At 43.0% G+C, this 17,151-nt stretch overlaps 1 protein-coding gene across 3 annotated transcripts in view; it reads right to left on the bottom strand.

Annotated features, from left to right (window-relative positions):
* The window catches only part of KDM1B (lysine demethylase 1B), a 68,340-nt gene that overhangs the window by 16,742 nt on the left and 34,447 nt on the right, over window positions 1-17,151 (bottom strand). For all 3 annotated transcript variants that reach the window (XM_050788664.1, XM_050788666.1, XM_050788665.1), the window contains 7 exons: window positions 16,426-16,610; window positions 10,365-10,541; window positions 9,938-10,012; window positions 7,002-7,139; window positions 5,930-6,101; window positions 1,945-2,072; window positions 50-181 (listed from right to left, as the gene is read on the bottom strand). In XM_050788664.1, coding sequence (XP_050644621.1) covers window positions 50-181; window positions 1,945-2,072; window positions 5,930-6,101; window positions 7,002-7,139; window positions 9,938-10,012; window positions 10,365-10,541; window positions 16,426-16,610 — 1,007 coding nt within the window. The remainder of the gene's footprint in view (window positions 1-49; window positions 182-1,944; window positions 2,073-5,929; window positions 6,102-7,001; window positions 7,140-9,937; window positions 10,013-10,364; window positions 10,542-16,425; window positions 16,611-17,151) is intronic.

The raw sequence follows: 17,151 nt of genomic DNA, 5'->3' as shown, positions 1-17,151 counted from the left end.
TCCTCCCCAAACAAGGCAGAGCCAGAGCCTCCCAGCAGTTGATACTCACTGGAGATTTGAGTCGAATGTCTAGCCCTTCTGCCAGTTTTTCAATTATCACCGAGTACCCGGGAGTTAGCAGAGTGTGGTCACCAGCAAACTGGGCAAAGAACTCATTGTGGTCCCAGGAGCGAGCAGATACCTGGGAAACGAGAGGTCGGGGACACAGCTGTGTAAATCCTTGTGCCTGTGCCTGAGGGCCAATACGAGGAGCTCCAGGTGGGAACAGTCACCAAGGCAGGAGGGCAGGAGATGGGCAGACCAGCCCAGGCAGAGACCACCATTGCAGGGAGGAAATCTTGATAATTTTATTGGAGGAAAGCTTATTTGAGAACAAAAGGTCTATATGACTTGGGCATGGGTACCACTCCTTGATAACAACAGAAGCTGATTTTATGTATTGACAACTCTGGCAAAGCAGAATTCTATGAGGGTAAAACTGTATTTGATCAACATTTATAAATATGCTATCTGTCCTCAACATGGAAGCTCTACAGAGTAGAAACCCAGCACGATTTTGGAAAATAGCACGATTCCAATCACAATGCAAAACCAAGCAGAAATGGAGAGGTCCCAAAGGGGCCTCTGAAATCATCCGTGGAGTTCTATTCAAAATACAGAATACTGGAGTATTAAGTTCACAGTTGGTTAAATGAGTCAGGCAAGCTTAAATTGACTTTAACAAGGTAAACAGACCAGACTTGCAAGGATACCCTATGTTGGCTTCTTGAGAGCAGTGTTTTGTTTTAGACTCCAAGGTTCCACAGAAATGACACAAGGCCCTCTGCAGAGGTCAGGGAAAGGAGGGTAGTTAAAGAGACCAAGTCCTGGTGCAGCGGCTTACGCCTGTAATCCCAGCATTTTGGGAGGCCGAGGCAGGAGGATCACTTGAAGCCAGGAGTTCAAGATCAGACTAGGGAACATAGCAAGACCCCATCTCCACAAAAAATAAGAACAAAATAAGAGACCCTGCTCTGATTCAGCCCCGTAGCCCTCCGTCCTTTGGAGTGATTGATTTCTTCTTTTTTTCCCCAAGACAGGGTCTCACTCTAGCACCCAGGCAGGAGTGTGGCAGCACCATCACAGCTAACTGCACCTCTAACCTCCTGGAATCAAGCAATCCCACCTCAGCCTCCCACGTAGCTGAGACTACAGGCACATGCCACCAAGCCCAGCTTTTTTTTTTTTTTTTTTTTTTTTGTAGAGACAGAGTTTTGCCATGTTGTCCAAGGTGGTCTTAAACTCCCGGGCTCAACCAATCCACATGCCTTGGCCTCTCAAAGTGCTAGGATTACAGAGGTGAGCCACTGCATCCAGCCTCTTCCTTTGTTTTTATGTATTGAGCTTCTTTCACAAGCATTATCTGAAGAGGAGTTTCTCTTGCTTCAAAAAAAAAAAAAAAAAAAAAAAAAAAAAAGTTGAAAAAACAACCAAAACCACTATAGGGTTAATATGCTCAGAAGTCATGGTTTTCAAACTTTTAAGCAGAACCATTCTTTCCTGTTTATCCAAACCAGCGCAAATTCAATATTTTGACACACAAAACACATACACATATACACAAACAAGTACTCTCTTTTTTTTTTTTAATTTTTGAGACTCCAGGCTGGAGTGCAGTGGCATGATCTTGGCTCACTGCGACCTCCGCCTCCCGGGTTCAAGCAATTCCCCTGCCTCAGCCTCCCAAGTAGCTGGGACTACAAGCGTGCACCACCACGCCCAGCTAACTTTTTGTATTTTAGTAGAGACGTGGTTTCAGCATGTTGGCCAGGATGGTCTCGATCTCCTGACCTCATGATCCGCCCACCTCAGCCTCCCAAAGTGCTGCGATTACAGGCGTGAGCCACCGCGCCTGGCCTAAACCAAGTATTTTCAGAGCACACCTTTCACAAAACTCAACCGCACCTGGTGGAGGTTGCTGCCACAGGCATACTCCAGGTTACTGAGATGGAACTGAAGCACCTGTCCCTCCAGCTCGCTGAACTGGATACCAGATTCCTTAATAAATGCCTTGTAGATCTCTTCTATCTTTTCTGTAATGGGAATGGATCAAAGCAGAAAAAAAAACAGCTGTAATGAGATTCTCCAATTCCTTCTCCTTTGCTTTCAACCTCTGTCACCCAGCAACACCCAAAACTTCCAAAGTCTTTTCCCAAGTAAAGTCAGAGGGGAAAAGATCTCTTGACAAGGTCCATTTCTCTCAGGAAGAGAAAGTTTATCTTAACCAGTAACAAAAATATGTAAGTTCTATATCTTCAGAAACGTCTCAATTTTGCTTAGTTGAGAAACGGTTTCGTCTTTTGCTCAAGATACAGAAAAAGTGTCCCCACACATAGATGTACATGCACACACACAGAAGTTACCATTCTCTTTCTGGTCCTGCTGCCATCACCTTAAAGTCAATGCTTACAACATCTCACCTCAACTAAGAGACCTGTAACCTACTGGCTACGGTCTGTCCCAAATAAGAATATTCCATTATGGGCTCGTATGCTGTCAGCCCTCTGCCTCCATATCTACAACTACTGGCTGCCTATGTAACAAATTCCCCAACAACAGCCAGGCAAAGCTAGCACATATTTTAACCTTTCCGAAGGGAGCAGCTACTATCTGCCCACTCACAGGCTCTGCTGTGGTGCTTTGAATCTTTTTCCTGGTAAATTCCTACCCTGCAGGGTCTGAGACCTCCTACTCTCCTTCACAGGAATGCCTTCTCCCACCCAATCCCATCCATTCTTTATGATCCGGCATCAATGGGCCATGGCAAGCCTCCAGAATTTCTCCCTGTCATCAACTCCAGCCCTTGTCTGTCCCACTCAACCGGACCTTGTAACTGCATGGACACAGCCATGTGATGTCATTATTGTCTTACATTCCTTTGCAGCAGGGCTGGAAGAGGGTTCTGGCTTCATGTCTGACTAATTCTCAGCATCTCAGTCCAGGTTACTTCCTTACAGCTGTTCCAGTGATGACAACCATCCAAAACATGCATCACAGACTCCAAGTGTCTTTTTCTGGTGTTTTTTTCTTTTTTTTTTTTTTTTTTTTTTTTCCCGAGACAGAGTCTCACTCTGTCACCCAGGCTGGAGTGCAGTGGTGCCATTCTGACTCACTGCAGCCTCAACTTCCTGGGCTCCACCAATCCTCCCACCTCAGCCTCCCAAGTAGCTGTGACCACAGGCAACTGCCACCATTCCCAGCTAGAGACGGGTTGCCCAGGCTGGACTCAAACTCCTGAGCTCAAGAAATCCACCCACCTCAGCCTCCCAAAGTGCTGGGATTACAGGTGTAATCCCACCAGGCCTGGCCCCCAAGTTTATAGAGTGTCACACACTTGTCTGACTAGAAGCAGAACTGAGGTATCAGTTACTTCAAAAAAGTTTTTTAGAACAGCTCAAGGCTTTCATCAAAATGTTCAGTTCTTGCACTAGATTGTAACACGGGGAAACCCAAGAGACCTCTAGATTTGTGCCTCGCTTTGTCACTCCCAGACCCCTGGGCTCTGTGCCACTTTCTGTGACTTTTGTAGAAGTCCCATCCCTACTTCCTGATGTGCAGTTTCTACATTCCTGTTGGTTTTGTGGAGGGGGTGGGCGGGGAACCAAGATTGCTAGGATAGTACATAAAATTAAATATAAACAGACTGAGAGAGGCCGCAATGTGATTCTTTTTTTTTTTTGTTTTTTGGAGACGGAGTTTCGCTTGTCATCCAGACTGAAGTGCAATGGGCCAATTTTGGCTCACTGCAACCTCTGCCTCCCAGGTACAAGCGATTCTCCTGCCTCAGCCTACCAAGTACCTGGGATTACAGGCATGCGCCACCCATGCCCAACTGATTTTTGTATTATTAGTACAGACAGGGTTTCACCATGTTAGCCAGGCTGGTCTCGAACTCCTGACCTCAGGTGGTCCACCCGCCTTGGCCTCCCAATGTGCTGGGATTACAGGCATGAGCCACTACGCCCAGCCCAGTGTGAATGTTATGTAAATAATATTTAAAATAGCTTTAGTGCACGTGCTTTCTGAAATGAAATCTAGTCCCTTAGTATATAGATTCGAGTTTCCCCAGCTTTGTGATGGTGAGATGAGATCTCAGACAGCTAAGATACTAACAGGCAGGATATAACTATAGCCTTACACAGAGATATGTGCACTATTACCAAAGCTTTTAAACAAGCTATTGGTAAGATGAAATACCTACTTACCCAGTAAGAATTGCTGAGCCTGCCTTAACAACTTGGGTTTTTTATTTGTTTTGTTTGTGAGACAGTGTCTCACTCTGTCACCCAGGCTGCGGTGCAGTGGCAAGATCATAGCTCACTGCGGTCTTTAACTCCCGGACTCAAGCGATCCTCTCACCTCCTAAGTAGCTGGGATTACAGGTGCGCACCACCATGCCTGGCCTACAGCTTGTTCTAGGTAAGGGTAAGGCAAAGCATTATCATTAAACATTTTTATTGGGTGACACTGAAAGAAATGCAACGAAAACTCCAGTCAGTAACTGCAACACAGGTACAAAACACTAACCAAGTCCTGAGAATATCCTGCCAGTTAGCCTAACAACTGTTCTCAACTCCAGAACATTTAACAACCTATGAATTAGTCTGGACACTACAACATTTGATTAAATGATCCCTGTTGATGGGAGTATATTTCTGAAAATGTTCTCTTATAGTATATCAGTCAAAACTGACTAAGGACAATTACAGTGTAGATCTCTTAGAGGTGGTGGGTTGCCACAGTAGAGGCGGAGGGAAAAGAGAAAAAGAAGAGACAGATAGTCCTTGCTACTAAGAAGTTTACCCCAAACAGAGATGAACTGTACATCAGCCTGAAGAATTGAGAGCTCTTGCAAAGAAACATATAGTTGAAGCAAATGAACACCTTGCAAACTGAGTTCAAATGTTCACACTACAAGAAATTCCAATATGCCTCCAATAACTACAAGTGAATACATTCAGGTCACAAAATTGTAGGCCAAATAAATACCAATTTAAGAAGCAATACAGTGAAATTTCAGCTGGCACCCTTGTGAAAATGAGCCACTATGGGTGGTCAACTTTTCTAAAGAGTTGTGCCTAACATTGCCCATTTAAGTACAAAAGCCAAAAGATTTTGAATTAAATTTTTTTTTTTGAACTAGGGTCTTGCTTTGTTGCCCAGGCTGGAGTGCAGTGGTGGGATCACAGCTCACCAGAACCTCAACCTCTTCAGCTCAAGCTATCCTTCCACCTCAGCCTCCCAAGTATCTGGGACTACAGACACACACCACCATGCTTGCCTTTTTTTTTTTTTTTTTTTTTTTTTTTTTGTAGACACAAGGCTCACTATGTTGCCCAGGCTGGTCTTGAACTCCTGGGCTCAAGTGATCTTCCCCGCTTGGCCTCCCAAATGCCCGGATTACAGGTGTGAGCCACTGCGCCTAATGGATTAAAATTCTTAAACTGTAATACTCTGGCATTCTTAAAATATACTGGAAAAAACCTTAACTCACTGCTCAACAAAAAGAAATCCTGGCACACAGAAACCCTTATCTAGAAAAGACATTACGAGGTGATGATTTATCACACAGGGCTTACCACATGTTTCCATAAAAGTAAGCTACTCTGGGAAATTTAAAATTAAACATGTAGGTAGTAATTTTGTAAAACACCAGCTATTGTGTAAAGTAAGGTCTGTGTGTGTGTGTACACAATGCAAGCATCTAAGGCTCCCTAAAAAAAGTTCTTCTCCCCTGAGAACTTGGAGAATCCATCAGTCCAAAAGAAGTGCTCAGGAGAGCTTCCCTGTTGCTGACATCCAACCTAGCAAATGAACGATGCCACTGCTGATGAAGCTTAGGTAACAACGAAACTGAGATGGAACAATCAGAACACCGTTCTCCCCATACCTCCTAAAGGGACATCTTGGAGCTGAGTCTTATCCTTTCTCCACTCAGAGACAACATCCAAGAGAGCATTAAAATGAAAATCCATGCGCTTGTCAATAGTGGGGTCAGTTATTCTTCCACCTTCCTGAATTAAGTCACATCTTTCTCCAAATTTATGCATGCTGATGCCAAGCTTCAAAATAATAAGAATAAGAAGGTGAAAATTTTTCCTGGAAAAAAATATTTACAGGTTCTAAGCTGAACATCAGACAGAGCTCTCATGGAGAAAATGGGCTAATACCTCTCAAAAATAAAGCTAAATATGCTTCACGGGGAATGGCAGCAAAGGCAGGCAGTGAAAAAAAAAAGTGTGAAATCTACAAGATTTTATTTGATGAGAATGTGAGAGGGGCAGCAACAGCTCCCACGCCACGCCCACTGTAACTTTTTGGCTAATGTTTCAGATGCTAGACACTGCCTGTCCTTGCTCGAACATTCTCTCTCTTCTGTGGACCCTCATGTAAATGAACACACAAACACACAAACACTCACAGCAGAAGCTGAAACTGAATTGACCATCAATAAACATTTCAGAAAAAGCCTTGGGCCCACCAACTCTTCAAATAAACTCTGTAAGACTGCCAGATTAAAGACAGGCTGCCTCATTAAATATGACGTTCAGATTAGTAATACATAATTTTTTAAGTATGTCCCAAATATTGCATGTAAATATTGCACATAATACTGGGAAATACTTGGGTAAAAAATTACTTGTTTATCTGAAAGTGAAATTTAATTGAGAATTCTATATTTTTATATGCTAAATCCGGCAACCCTAAAATTACGAGCTAACCAAGTGACCTGCAAATAACAAGGAAATGAAATTAAAGAGCTTAGAAAAAGGAAAAAAGTCTTTTACATCCTCTAGTTCTACCTTCTCAGAAAGGCAGAAGTGTAATTCTTACTACTTTGCAGAGGAGATGAGGGGGCTGTTGTATGTAATTTACTTTAGAAGCATATTAATACTGCACGCAAGCAAATTGAAACTGTTTTTCTTTCCTTTATCTACAACACAAAGCTAAAAGAAACTCACTTGCTCACACATTAATGCTACTGGGTTGTTAATACACCCATTAACAATTTGAGCTCCTCTTCCCACTGTGACGCCTTTAAAAGATTTGTCATCCCAGACTCGGCCTCCAATTCTGTCTTTGGCTTCCAGGACAGTCACCTAAAAAGACAGACAGTCAGGGAAGCTAAATAGGACACAAGAGTTATATCAGACACAGTATTATAAAAATGTAGAAGGACACTGTTAAATAGCCTCTATATTTAGTTAATTCAAAATATTTCTACAAAAACAACTTTAAAAAGCAGGCAGTGTGAACAGAAGCCAAAACAGATGTTCAAAACAATCCATCTAGACTCTAGCAAGGAAAAACTGAGTGGTCTGTTGAAAGAATCACTCAAACCAGATAATAAGATTTGATGAACTAGGACAGATGAGATGGCTCACGCCTGAAATACCAGTACTTCGGAAGGCAGAGGCAGGAGGATCACATAAGGCCAAGAGTTTGTGGCCAGTTTGGCCAACATCACAAAACCCCGTCTCTACCAGAAATAAATTAGTCTGGCGTGGTGACACACACCTGTAATCCCAGCTATTCAGGTGGCTGAGGCACAAGAATCACTTGAACCCAGGAGGTGGAGGCTGCAGTGAGCAGAGATTACGCCACTGCACTCCAGCCTGGGCAACAGAGCGAGACTTTGTCTCAAAAAGACAAAAAGATTTAATGAACTAGTACATGAAATGTACTTTGAAAGCTTTTTATAAAATAGTATTCCATAAGTTAAGAAGCAGTTAAAAACTTCTTTAGGTGATTTTTCCTAAGAAATATCTACGTAGCAAAATTCCTTTAGCACTGCGAATAAGCCTTAACTTCCCTAAGATATATTATTTTTTAAAAAAAAGTCTGCCACTCCATATAAATATGACCTCATGGGCTTGGCCTAATGAGGTTTGTCTCATACCCAGGCTATTTTATTGCCACCAAATTTCTAATGCTGGTGGCATGAGAAGCTGCTCTTGGGTGCATAGGCAGTGCCTCACCTGCAGCCCTGGGATTCCAAGTGCCACATTCCCTGAGTTGCATCACCTGAAAACGTGAGTCCTATTCATCACAAGGCCAGTCTTTCACTTCTGGATCTCTAGAAACTACTTGAAATTCTCAAGGAGAGGTTTCCCAAGTTAACCATCTTTCAGGCTACTCAGAGGAATCTATTTCCCACCCATGTGGGGAATGAAGGGCCTCCTGGGGATCTCCCCCATCACTTGGGGATGGGGCAGAAAGTAATACTGATTCTCCAAACTGCTTTCTCAAACATAAATTCTTCACTTTCTCTAACTAGGAAGGCTGCACCTTGTAGTTCTACCCTCTTTCTCTGACTTCAATTTTACACAGAACCATCCATTTCTAGTTTTTCTTTCTGGTTTTGTGTTGTTTTTTTTTTTTGAGTTGGGATCCCACTCTGTCACCCAGACTGGAGTGCAGTGGCTAGATCTCGGCTCACTGCAACCTCTGCCTCCTTGACTCAAGAGATCCTCCCACCTCAGCCTCTTGAGTACCTGGGGCCACAGGTGCATACCACCATGCCCGGTCAGTTTTCTTTTTGCTTTTTTTTTTTTTTTCGGTAAAGACAGGGTTTTGCCATGTTGCCCAGGCTGATCTCAAACTCCTGAGCTCAAGCGATCTGTTCACCTTGGCCACCCAAAGTGCTGGGACTACAGGCACTGAGCCACTGTGCCCAGCCCATTTCTAGTTTCTTTTTAGTGTAAGAGGAGAGCTGAACATTAAAGACCAGACTCCCTAGATTTTGGATTTTAATAACCTTCCTTATAATATAATCTGTAGGTTTCCCAAGTAAAACTCAAATAACCTTGGCCCAAATATCTAACACTGAAATAAACAATCAACTGAAACATGTGCTAGGCCCGGAGCAGTGGGTCATGTCTGAAATGAGATTCAAAGGGCGTTTCTTTTTCTTTTTCTTTTTTTTTTTTGAGATGGAGTCTCACTCTGTCGCCCAGGCTGGAGTGCAGTAGTGCAATCTCAGCGCACTGCAAGCTCCGCAAAGGGCGTTTTTGACAGGCATAAAAAAATTTAACTGGAGGCTAGGCACGGTGGCTCATGCCTGTAATCCCAGCACTTTGGGAGGCCAAGGCAGGCAGATCGCTTGAACTGAGGAGTTTGAGACCATCCTTGCCAACATGGTGAAACCCTGTCTCTACCAAAAATACAAAAATTAGCCAGTCTCATAACACTGTCTCAAAATAAATAATTAGATTAAAAAAAACAAAAAAAACTTAGAACTGAGTATTTCAGAAAATTTTACACGAGAAACAGCGAATATCCAGCACTTTTTGCTGTCTCAAACTACTGCGGAAACAGTCTTTTCTCATCATTTCTATTGTGTGAACAATAACCTGTCAAGAATTTCTACTTTGGCCGGGCGCAGTGGCTCACGTCTGTAATCCCAGCACTTTGGGAGGCCAAGACAAGCAGATCACTTGAGGTCAAGAGTTCAAGACCGGCCTGGCCAACATAGTGAAACCCTGCTTTACTAAAAATACAAAAATTAGCTGGGCATGATGGCACACAGCTGTAATCCCATCTTGAAACCCAGGAGGAGGAGGTTGCAGTGAGCTGAGATCGCACTGCTGCACTCTAGCCTGGGCGACAGAGCAAGACTCTGTCTCAAAAAAACAGAATTTCTACTTTGATGCCGAGTTAGAATTTCTTCTGACTTGCTCATTAGAGTCTAAAATTATCTCCAAAGCTGTGAGAATTTCTATTTACCTTTCCTTATGAAATCAGTTTCAAGTTTTATAACTTTTCTAGGACCTAATATAAACATACAATATATTTAGTATTCTTCAATAAAAATAGGAACTGGTTTCTAAATCTTAGAAATTTGGACCAAAAGGAGCAGCCAACCATCTGTTCTAACTCCATGTCCCCAAAATCCTACCTTAATTCCAAAGTTATGCAGTTGCCTAGCAGCTGCTAATCCTGCTGGACCAGCCCCGATAATGATGACTGATTTCTTAAAAAGAAAAGAAACAAAATTCCAATTAGAGCAGATGATAACAACGTCCTGTTTTAGTTGTTCTGGAACTGCAGAGCAAATTCGTTCATTTACATTTCTTTGATGTCCTTAGAAAGTTATTTTCAAAAAGCATGTGGTGGCACTTGTCTTATTACTCCCTTTCCTTTTCCCCTACAATCTCAGGAAAGAGTGCTTGATAGTTGCCTTTCAGGAGAAACACATTCTGCGAAAGCCTTGCTTCTGTAAGTTTTATGGTGATGATGTGGCTTTTACTATATTTATTAACAGCAATAGACTAGCGTTTGTGCTGATCAATGGCAAGGCTATCACTAAAGCTACAATCACCTACATTGTGGTAGTCCTTAGGGAGAAGATACTGGTCGGCTCCCACGCTGAGAACTCCAGTGTTGATGAGACCTTTTCTGGTCATAAAATACAGTATCCTCTCCACTTCCTGAACGCATCGAATACGCACGAGACCCCGCACGATGATGTGAGGAATACATTTCTGAGGAGTAAGAGCTTCCTGTGTTTGGAAATAAAACCAAACTGCTTTTTAAAAAAAGTCCCAAGGAATTCAAACAATAGCAGGAAAACAATCCATTTAAAAGACAAGTAAAAGATGTGAATCAACATTTCTCAAAAGTAGATGCTCAAATGGCCAACAGGAACAGTCCTCCCTGGTTTCCAGAAGGAGATTGGTTCTAGAACCCTCCTAAGAAGACCAAAATCCATAGATTCTCAAGTCCCTTATATAAAATGACAGTGTTTACATATAATCTATGCACAGACTCCAGCATACTTTACGCTATCTCTAGATCACTTATAATACCTAAGACAATGTAAATGCTATGTAAATAGCTGTTACATAATATTGTGTAGAAATAATGACAAGGAAAGTCTGTATAGCGTTTAGTGGAGATGCAACCATCCATTTTTTTCCCCAAATATTTTCTTTTTTCTTTTTTTTTTTTTTGAGACGGAGTCTCACTCTGTCCCCCCGGCTGGAGTGCAGTGGCGTGATCTCGGCTCACTGCCAGCTCCGTCTCCTGGGTTCACGCCATTCTCCTGCCTCAGCCTCCCGAGTAGCTGGGACTACAGGCGCCTGCCGCCGCGCCCGGCTAATTTTTTGTATTTTTAGTAGAGACGGGGTTTCACCGTGGTCTCGATCTCCTGACCTTGTGATCCGCCTGCCTCGGCCTCCCAAAGTGCTGGGATTACGGGCGTAAGCCACTGCGCCCAGCCCCAAATATTTTCAAGATGTGGAACCCAAAGGTACAAAAGGCCAAGTATATATGAAAAACTGCTCACCACCACTAATCATCAAGGAAGCAAATTAAAGCCATAATGAAAATCACCTCATAGCTGTTAAAATGGCTATTATCAAAAAAGACAAAAGGTAACAAAATGATGAAGAGAAAAAAGAACCCTTATTCACTGTTAGTGGAATGTACATTAGTACAGTCATTATGGAAAACAGTATGGAGGTATCTCAAAAAACTAAAAGTAAAACTACCGTATGATCCAGCAATCCCACTGCGGGGTAGTCAAATAAAATGAATCAGCACGTCAAAGAGAGATGTGCACTCCCATGTTCACTGCAGCATTATCACAACTGCCAAGATATGGAATCAACCTAGAGGCCATTGATGGATGAATAAAGAAAATGTGCTATATCCACACAATGGAATACTAGTCAGCCTTAAAAGAAAAAAAGGAAGTCCTGTCATTTGCAACAACATGGTTGAACCAGAAGGACATTAAGTGAAATAAACCAGACACAGACAAATACTGTGTGATCTCACATACACACGTGGAATCTAAAAACGTCCAACTCACAGAAGCAGAAAGTAGAACAGGCATTAGCAGGAGCTGAGGGGAGGGGGAATAGCGGGGAGATGTTGGTCAAAGGACACAAAATTTCAGTTTAGACAAAAGGAATAATTTCAGGAGATCCATTTTACAACATGGTAACTACAATACATCGTTAATAACAATGTATTATATACTTGAATATCATGGAGAGATTTTTAAGTTCCCAGAGACCCAAAAAAAGGTAAGTATATGATGTAAGGCATATGTTAATTACATCAATTTAGCTATTCCACAATGTATATATATATATTTTTTTTGAGATGGAGTTTCGCTCTGTCACCAGGCTGGAGTACAGTGGCACGATCTCAGCTCACTGCAACTTCCACCTCCTGGGTTCAAGCAATTCTCCTGCCTCAGCCTCCCAAGTAGCTGGGACTACAGGCGCCTGCCACCAAGCCCGGATAATTTTTTGTATTTTTAGTACAGACAGGATTTCACCATGTTGGCCAGGCTGGTCTCAAACTTCTGACCTCAGGTAAACCACCCACCTTGGCCTCCCAAAGTGCTGCGATTAGAGGCGTGAGCCACCGCGCCTGGCCACAACATATATATATGTGTATTTCAAAACATCAGATTGTACATGATAAACATATACAATGTTTCTCAATTTAAAAAGCAAACCAATTAATTTTTTAAACTTTTTTTGGTTCCTCAAAAGGTTTAACCTAAAATACTATATGACCCAGTAATTCCAATCCTTAGTATATACCAAAAAGAACTGAAAACAGACGTTCAAACAAAATGTTCACAGCGGCAGTATTCAAATAGGGAAAAGGAGGAAACGATTCAAATGCCCATCAATGGATGAACGGGTAAACAAAATGTGATGTGTACAATGAAATATTACTCAGCTATAAAAGTGAGTGAAGTTCTGACATGTGCTAAAACACGGATAAACCTTGAAAACATGATGCCAAGCGAAAGAAGCCAGTCACCAAAGGCCACATATTATATGCTTCCATTTACTGGAAATATCTACCACAATCTATACAGACAGACAGTAGATCTGTGGTTGCCAGGGGCTGAGAACAGGAGAAAATGAGAACAGACTGTTTAATTGGTATCGGGTTCCCTCTTGGGATAATGAGAAAGTTCTAGAACCAGATAACGGTGATGGTTATACATTATACATGTATTTAATGCCACTGAGCTGTAAATTTTACTATGGTTAAGATGGAATGGGGCTGGGCACAGTGGCTCATGCCTGTAATCCCACCACTTTGGGAGGCTGAGGCAGGAGCATCACTTGAGCCCAAAACTTTGAGACTAGCCTGTGCAACACAGCGAGACCTTTTCTCCATTTAAAACAAATAAATGTTATGAGTACTTAACCATAATAATAAAAAAAATCTCTCTGGGTAATTCAAATCCATCACTTATCACTAAGACAGTAAGAACAAAGGGAGGTTTCCCCAGTGGGGAAAAAGCAGGAGGAGGAGACAACAGGAAGATACGGCGATTTACACTTTATCATGTCGGTCTTCCCTGAGCAAGAACGACTGCAGCAGGTGCATGGGGGGAGAGCACATCACACTCCTGACTCAACAAAGGCCACTACAGAAATCCAGGCTGCTGATACTACTGACCACAGAAAAAGCTGGATTCTTGTGACTGATAAGATTCGGGGGACGGGGGCACGGGCATGGTGGCTCATGCCTTTACAGCACGTAATCCCAGCCCTTTGAGAGGCCAAGGCGGGTGGATCACCTGAGGTCAGGAGTTCGAGACCAGCCTGGCCAACATGGTGAAACCCCATCTCTACTAAAAACACAAAAAATTTAGCTGGGCGTGGTAGCGTAGTACACCTGTAATCCCAGCACTTTGAGAGGCCGAGGCAGGTGGATCACTTGAGGTCAGGAGTTAGAGACCAGCCTGGCTAACACGGTGAAACCCTGTCTCTACTAAAAACACAAAAAAATTAGCCAGGTGTGGTGGTGCACACCTGTAATCCCAGATACTCAGGAAGCTGAGGCAGGAGAATCGCTTGAACCCAGGAAGCGGAGGTTGCGGTGAGCCAAGATCGCACCATTGCCCTCCAGCCTGGGCAACGAGAGCAAAACTCCATCTAAAAAAAAAAAAAGACACCATCTTTCTCTGCTCACCTAGCCTTGGCATGGCCTTGATCTGTTTCAAAGACTCAAGAGTAATGATGCCACTACCTCCACCCAGCGTCAGGAAGCAAGAACAGGCACCAAGCAACTCCCACCCCAGGCCTCTCCTCTGCCCCTTGTCACCAATCCCCAGCTCCATCAGAACCGAATATTCAAGAAATAACACATACAACACCGGCTTGGATTGCTGCAGAAGATAATACATTTGTTTGTATTCATGAAGTTTAACAAGAATCATTTCAAGGCCAGGTGTGGTGGCTCAGGCCTGTAATTCCAGCACTCTGGGAGGCCAAGCCAGGAGGATTGTTTAAGCCCAGAAGTTTGAGAACAGCCTGGGCAACATAGCAAGATCCCATCCTACAAAAAAATTAGCTGTGCATGGTGGCACGTGCCTGTGGTCCCAAATACTCAGAAGACTAAGATGAGAGAATCACCTAAGACTGGGAAGGCGAGGCTGCTGTACTGAGCTGTGATGGTGCCACTGTACTCCAGCCTGGGCAACAGAACAAGTCCATGTCTCAGAAAAAAAAAAAAAAAGAAAGCACACATTTCAAAGTCTTTGATTCTTTTAAACCAAATATATTTATGTTTTCCCACTCTAATATTAAGTATATACGGTAAATTCTTTTTTTTTTTTTTTTTTTTTTGACGGAGTTTCGTTCTTGTTGCCCAGGCTGGAGTGCAGTGGCACGATTTCAGCTCACTGCAGCCTCCGCCTCCCAGGTTCAGGCGATTCTCCTGCCTCAGCCTCCCAAGTAGCTGGGATTAAAGGCCACCTGGCACCACCCCCAGCTAATTCTTTGTATTTTTAGTAGAGACGGGGTTTCATCACGTTGGCCAGGCTGGTCTTGAACTCCTGACCTCAAGTAATCCACCCAACTAAGCCTCCCAAAGTGCTGGAATTACAGGTGTGAGCCACCGCGCCCGGCCAGTATACACAATAAATTCTATCTTACGAAAAACTAAAATAGATCCAGGTAAGTTTAGGACTGCTATAAGATTCTTCCCCTGTATAAGTCAAATTTCAAAGTCAAATAAAAAGAAATGTGGCCAAAAGAAAAATGAATCCAAGGCTGTTTCTTTGTTGTGTTTTTGGTTTTTTTTTTTTTTTGAGACGGGATCTCACTATGTTGCCCAGGCTGGTCTTGAACTCCTAGGCACAAGTGATCCTCCTGCCTCAGTGTCCCAAGTAGCTGGGACTACAGGGCCACACCACCACTCTTTATAATTTATTTATAGGAAATTCTGACCATAATTTTGTTCAGTTGGTTTACTGAGCACCTATTTCAAGGCTACTGGGCAGAAAATCAGTTGCACAGCCTACTCACCTGGCTATAATTCATACAGTCACATTAACAGCCATAACTTAATCAGGCTATGTCATTTCATTCTGGATTCTAATCCAGTGAAATGCCATGGTGAAACTGGCATATCTTTCTTTAGTTAAGATTACTTTGGCAGTCTTGCACAACGTTCTGAATTCAGCAATGACTCAAATTGCTGATTAAATTAATAAATCAGAAAAATGCTAGGGTCAAGAGAATCTTTGTGGGTTTTTTTTGGAAACAGGGTCTCATTCTGTCACCCAAGCTAGAGTACAGTGACGCAATCATGGCTTACTGCAGCCTTGACCTCCCAGGCTCAGACCATCCTACTACCTCAGCCTCCTAAGTAGCTAGGATTACAGGCATGTGCCACCACACATGGCTAATTTTTTAATTTTTTGTAGAGATGGGGGTCTCATTATGTTGCCCAGGCTGGTCTTGAACTCCTAGGCTCAAGCAATCCTCCTGCCTCAGCCTCCCAAAGTGCTGGAATTACAGACATGAGCCACTTCACCCAGCCCCTTTGTTTTTTGTTTTTAGCTAGTATTCCCATTCTCCCCACCTTTTTCTTTTTCAAGGTGGGTACAGTGTGACAGCCCTAACATTTATTTAGTCCCAACAGAAGAAAAGTACTGGTCTTGGTTGATTTAGGACGCCGGGGTGAATAAAAATTCCTGTCCTCAAGGATTTGTAATTCAATCTTCGATGTTTTTCCCTCTTGCCATTGTCATTGGAACTCCTCGGATCAAACCTTGCACCTTATACTCACCACTGGAGAGTCAGCATTCTATCTGTGGTCTAAAGTAGTGGTTTTCAACAAGGGGTGATTCTGTCCCCGTTTGGAAATGTCTACAGACATACTTTGTTTTCACAGGTGGGAAGTGTTCCTGGAATCTAGTGGGTAGAAGCCAGGGATCTTGCTAAATATCCTACAGTGCAAAGACAGCCCCCACCACAAACAATTATCTGCCCAAATTGTCAACAAAGCCAAGGTTGAGAAACCCTGGCGTAAAAGTGTCCATCCCCAGATAAAGTATTCCCTCCTTTTCAACATGGTCCTTCTCTGTCCAGTGCTACTGGCTAACATGCCCTTACTTACTTTGCAGTTAGTATACCACAGTGCGAGGATGAGGTTTCTCAAAGCCAGGTACATGGTGGGGTCTCGGGAATATTCTGGAAACTCATAGAGCTCATCCAGTTCCATCACATCCGGCCTCACACAGAGGGCTTTGCCACACTCATTGGGCTGGTAGAAAGGCTGGAAGTATCGGTTCATGCCTGGAACTGATAGGTAACACAAATGGGCAACTCCCGCAAGCTGTAACTTCCAAATCCAGAAGAATTAAAGGGCAAAAGCAAACCAAAAAGCCAAGACAAGCTCCATGTCTACCCTACATAAATACCTTTGCTTCCTCCACCCAGTTAGACAAAACGTACATAAATTTTTTTCTCATTCTTTCTTCACAGTATTCTCAACTTTAATTTCTATAGCATGGAAAAATTTTTTTATTTTTAATTGTGGTAAAAAAAAATGCATACCATAAAATTTATCAACTTTTTTTTTTTTTTGAGACAGAATCTTGCTCTGTTGCCCAGGCTGGAGTGCAGTGGTCTGATCTCAGCTCACTGTAACCTCCATCTCCCATCTCCTAGGTCCAAGCAATTCTCATGCCTCAGCTTCTTGAGTAGCTGGGATTACAGGTGCTCGCCACCACACCCGGCTAATTTTTCTATTTTTTGTAGCTATGGGTTTCACCATGTTGGCCAAGCTGGTTTCAAGGTACTGGCTTCAAATGATCCACCCATCTCAGCCTCCCAAAGTTCT

Source organism: Macaca thibetana, chromosome 4 (assembly GCF_024542745.1).
Source record: "Macaca thibetana thibetana isolate TM-01 chromosome 4, ASM2454274v1, whole genome shotgun sequence".
NCBI lineage: Eukaryota > Metazoa > Chordata > Mammalia > Primates > Cercopithecidae > Macaca > Macaca thibetana.
Note: the sequence above shows the minus strand (reverse complement) of the source record. Positions and strands in the feature narration are given on the sequence as shown.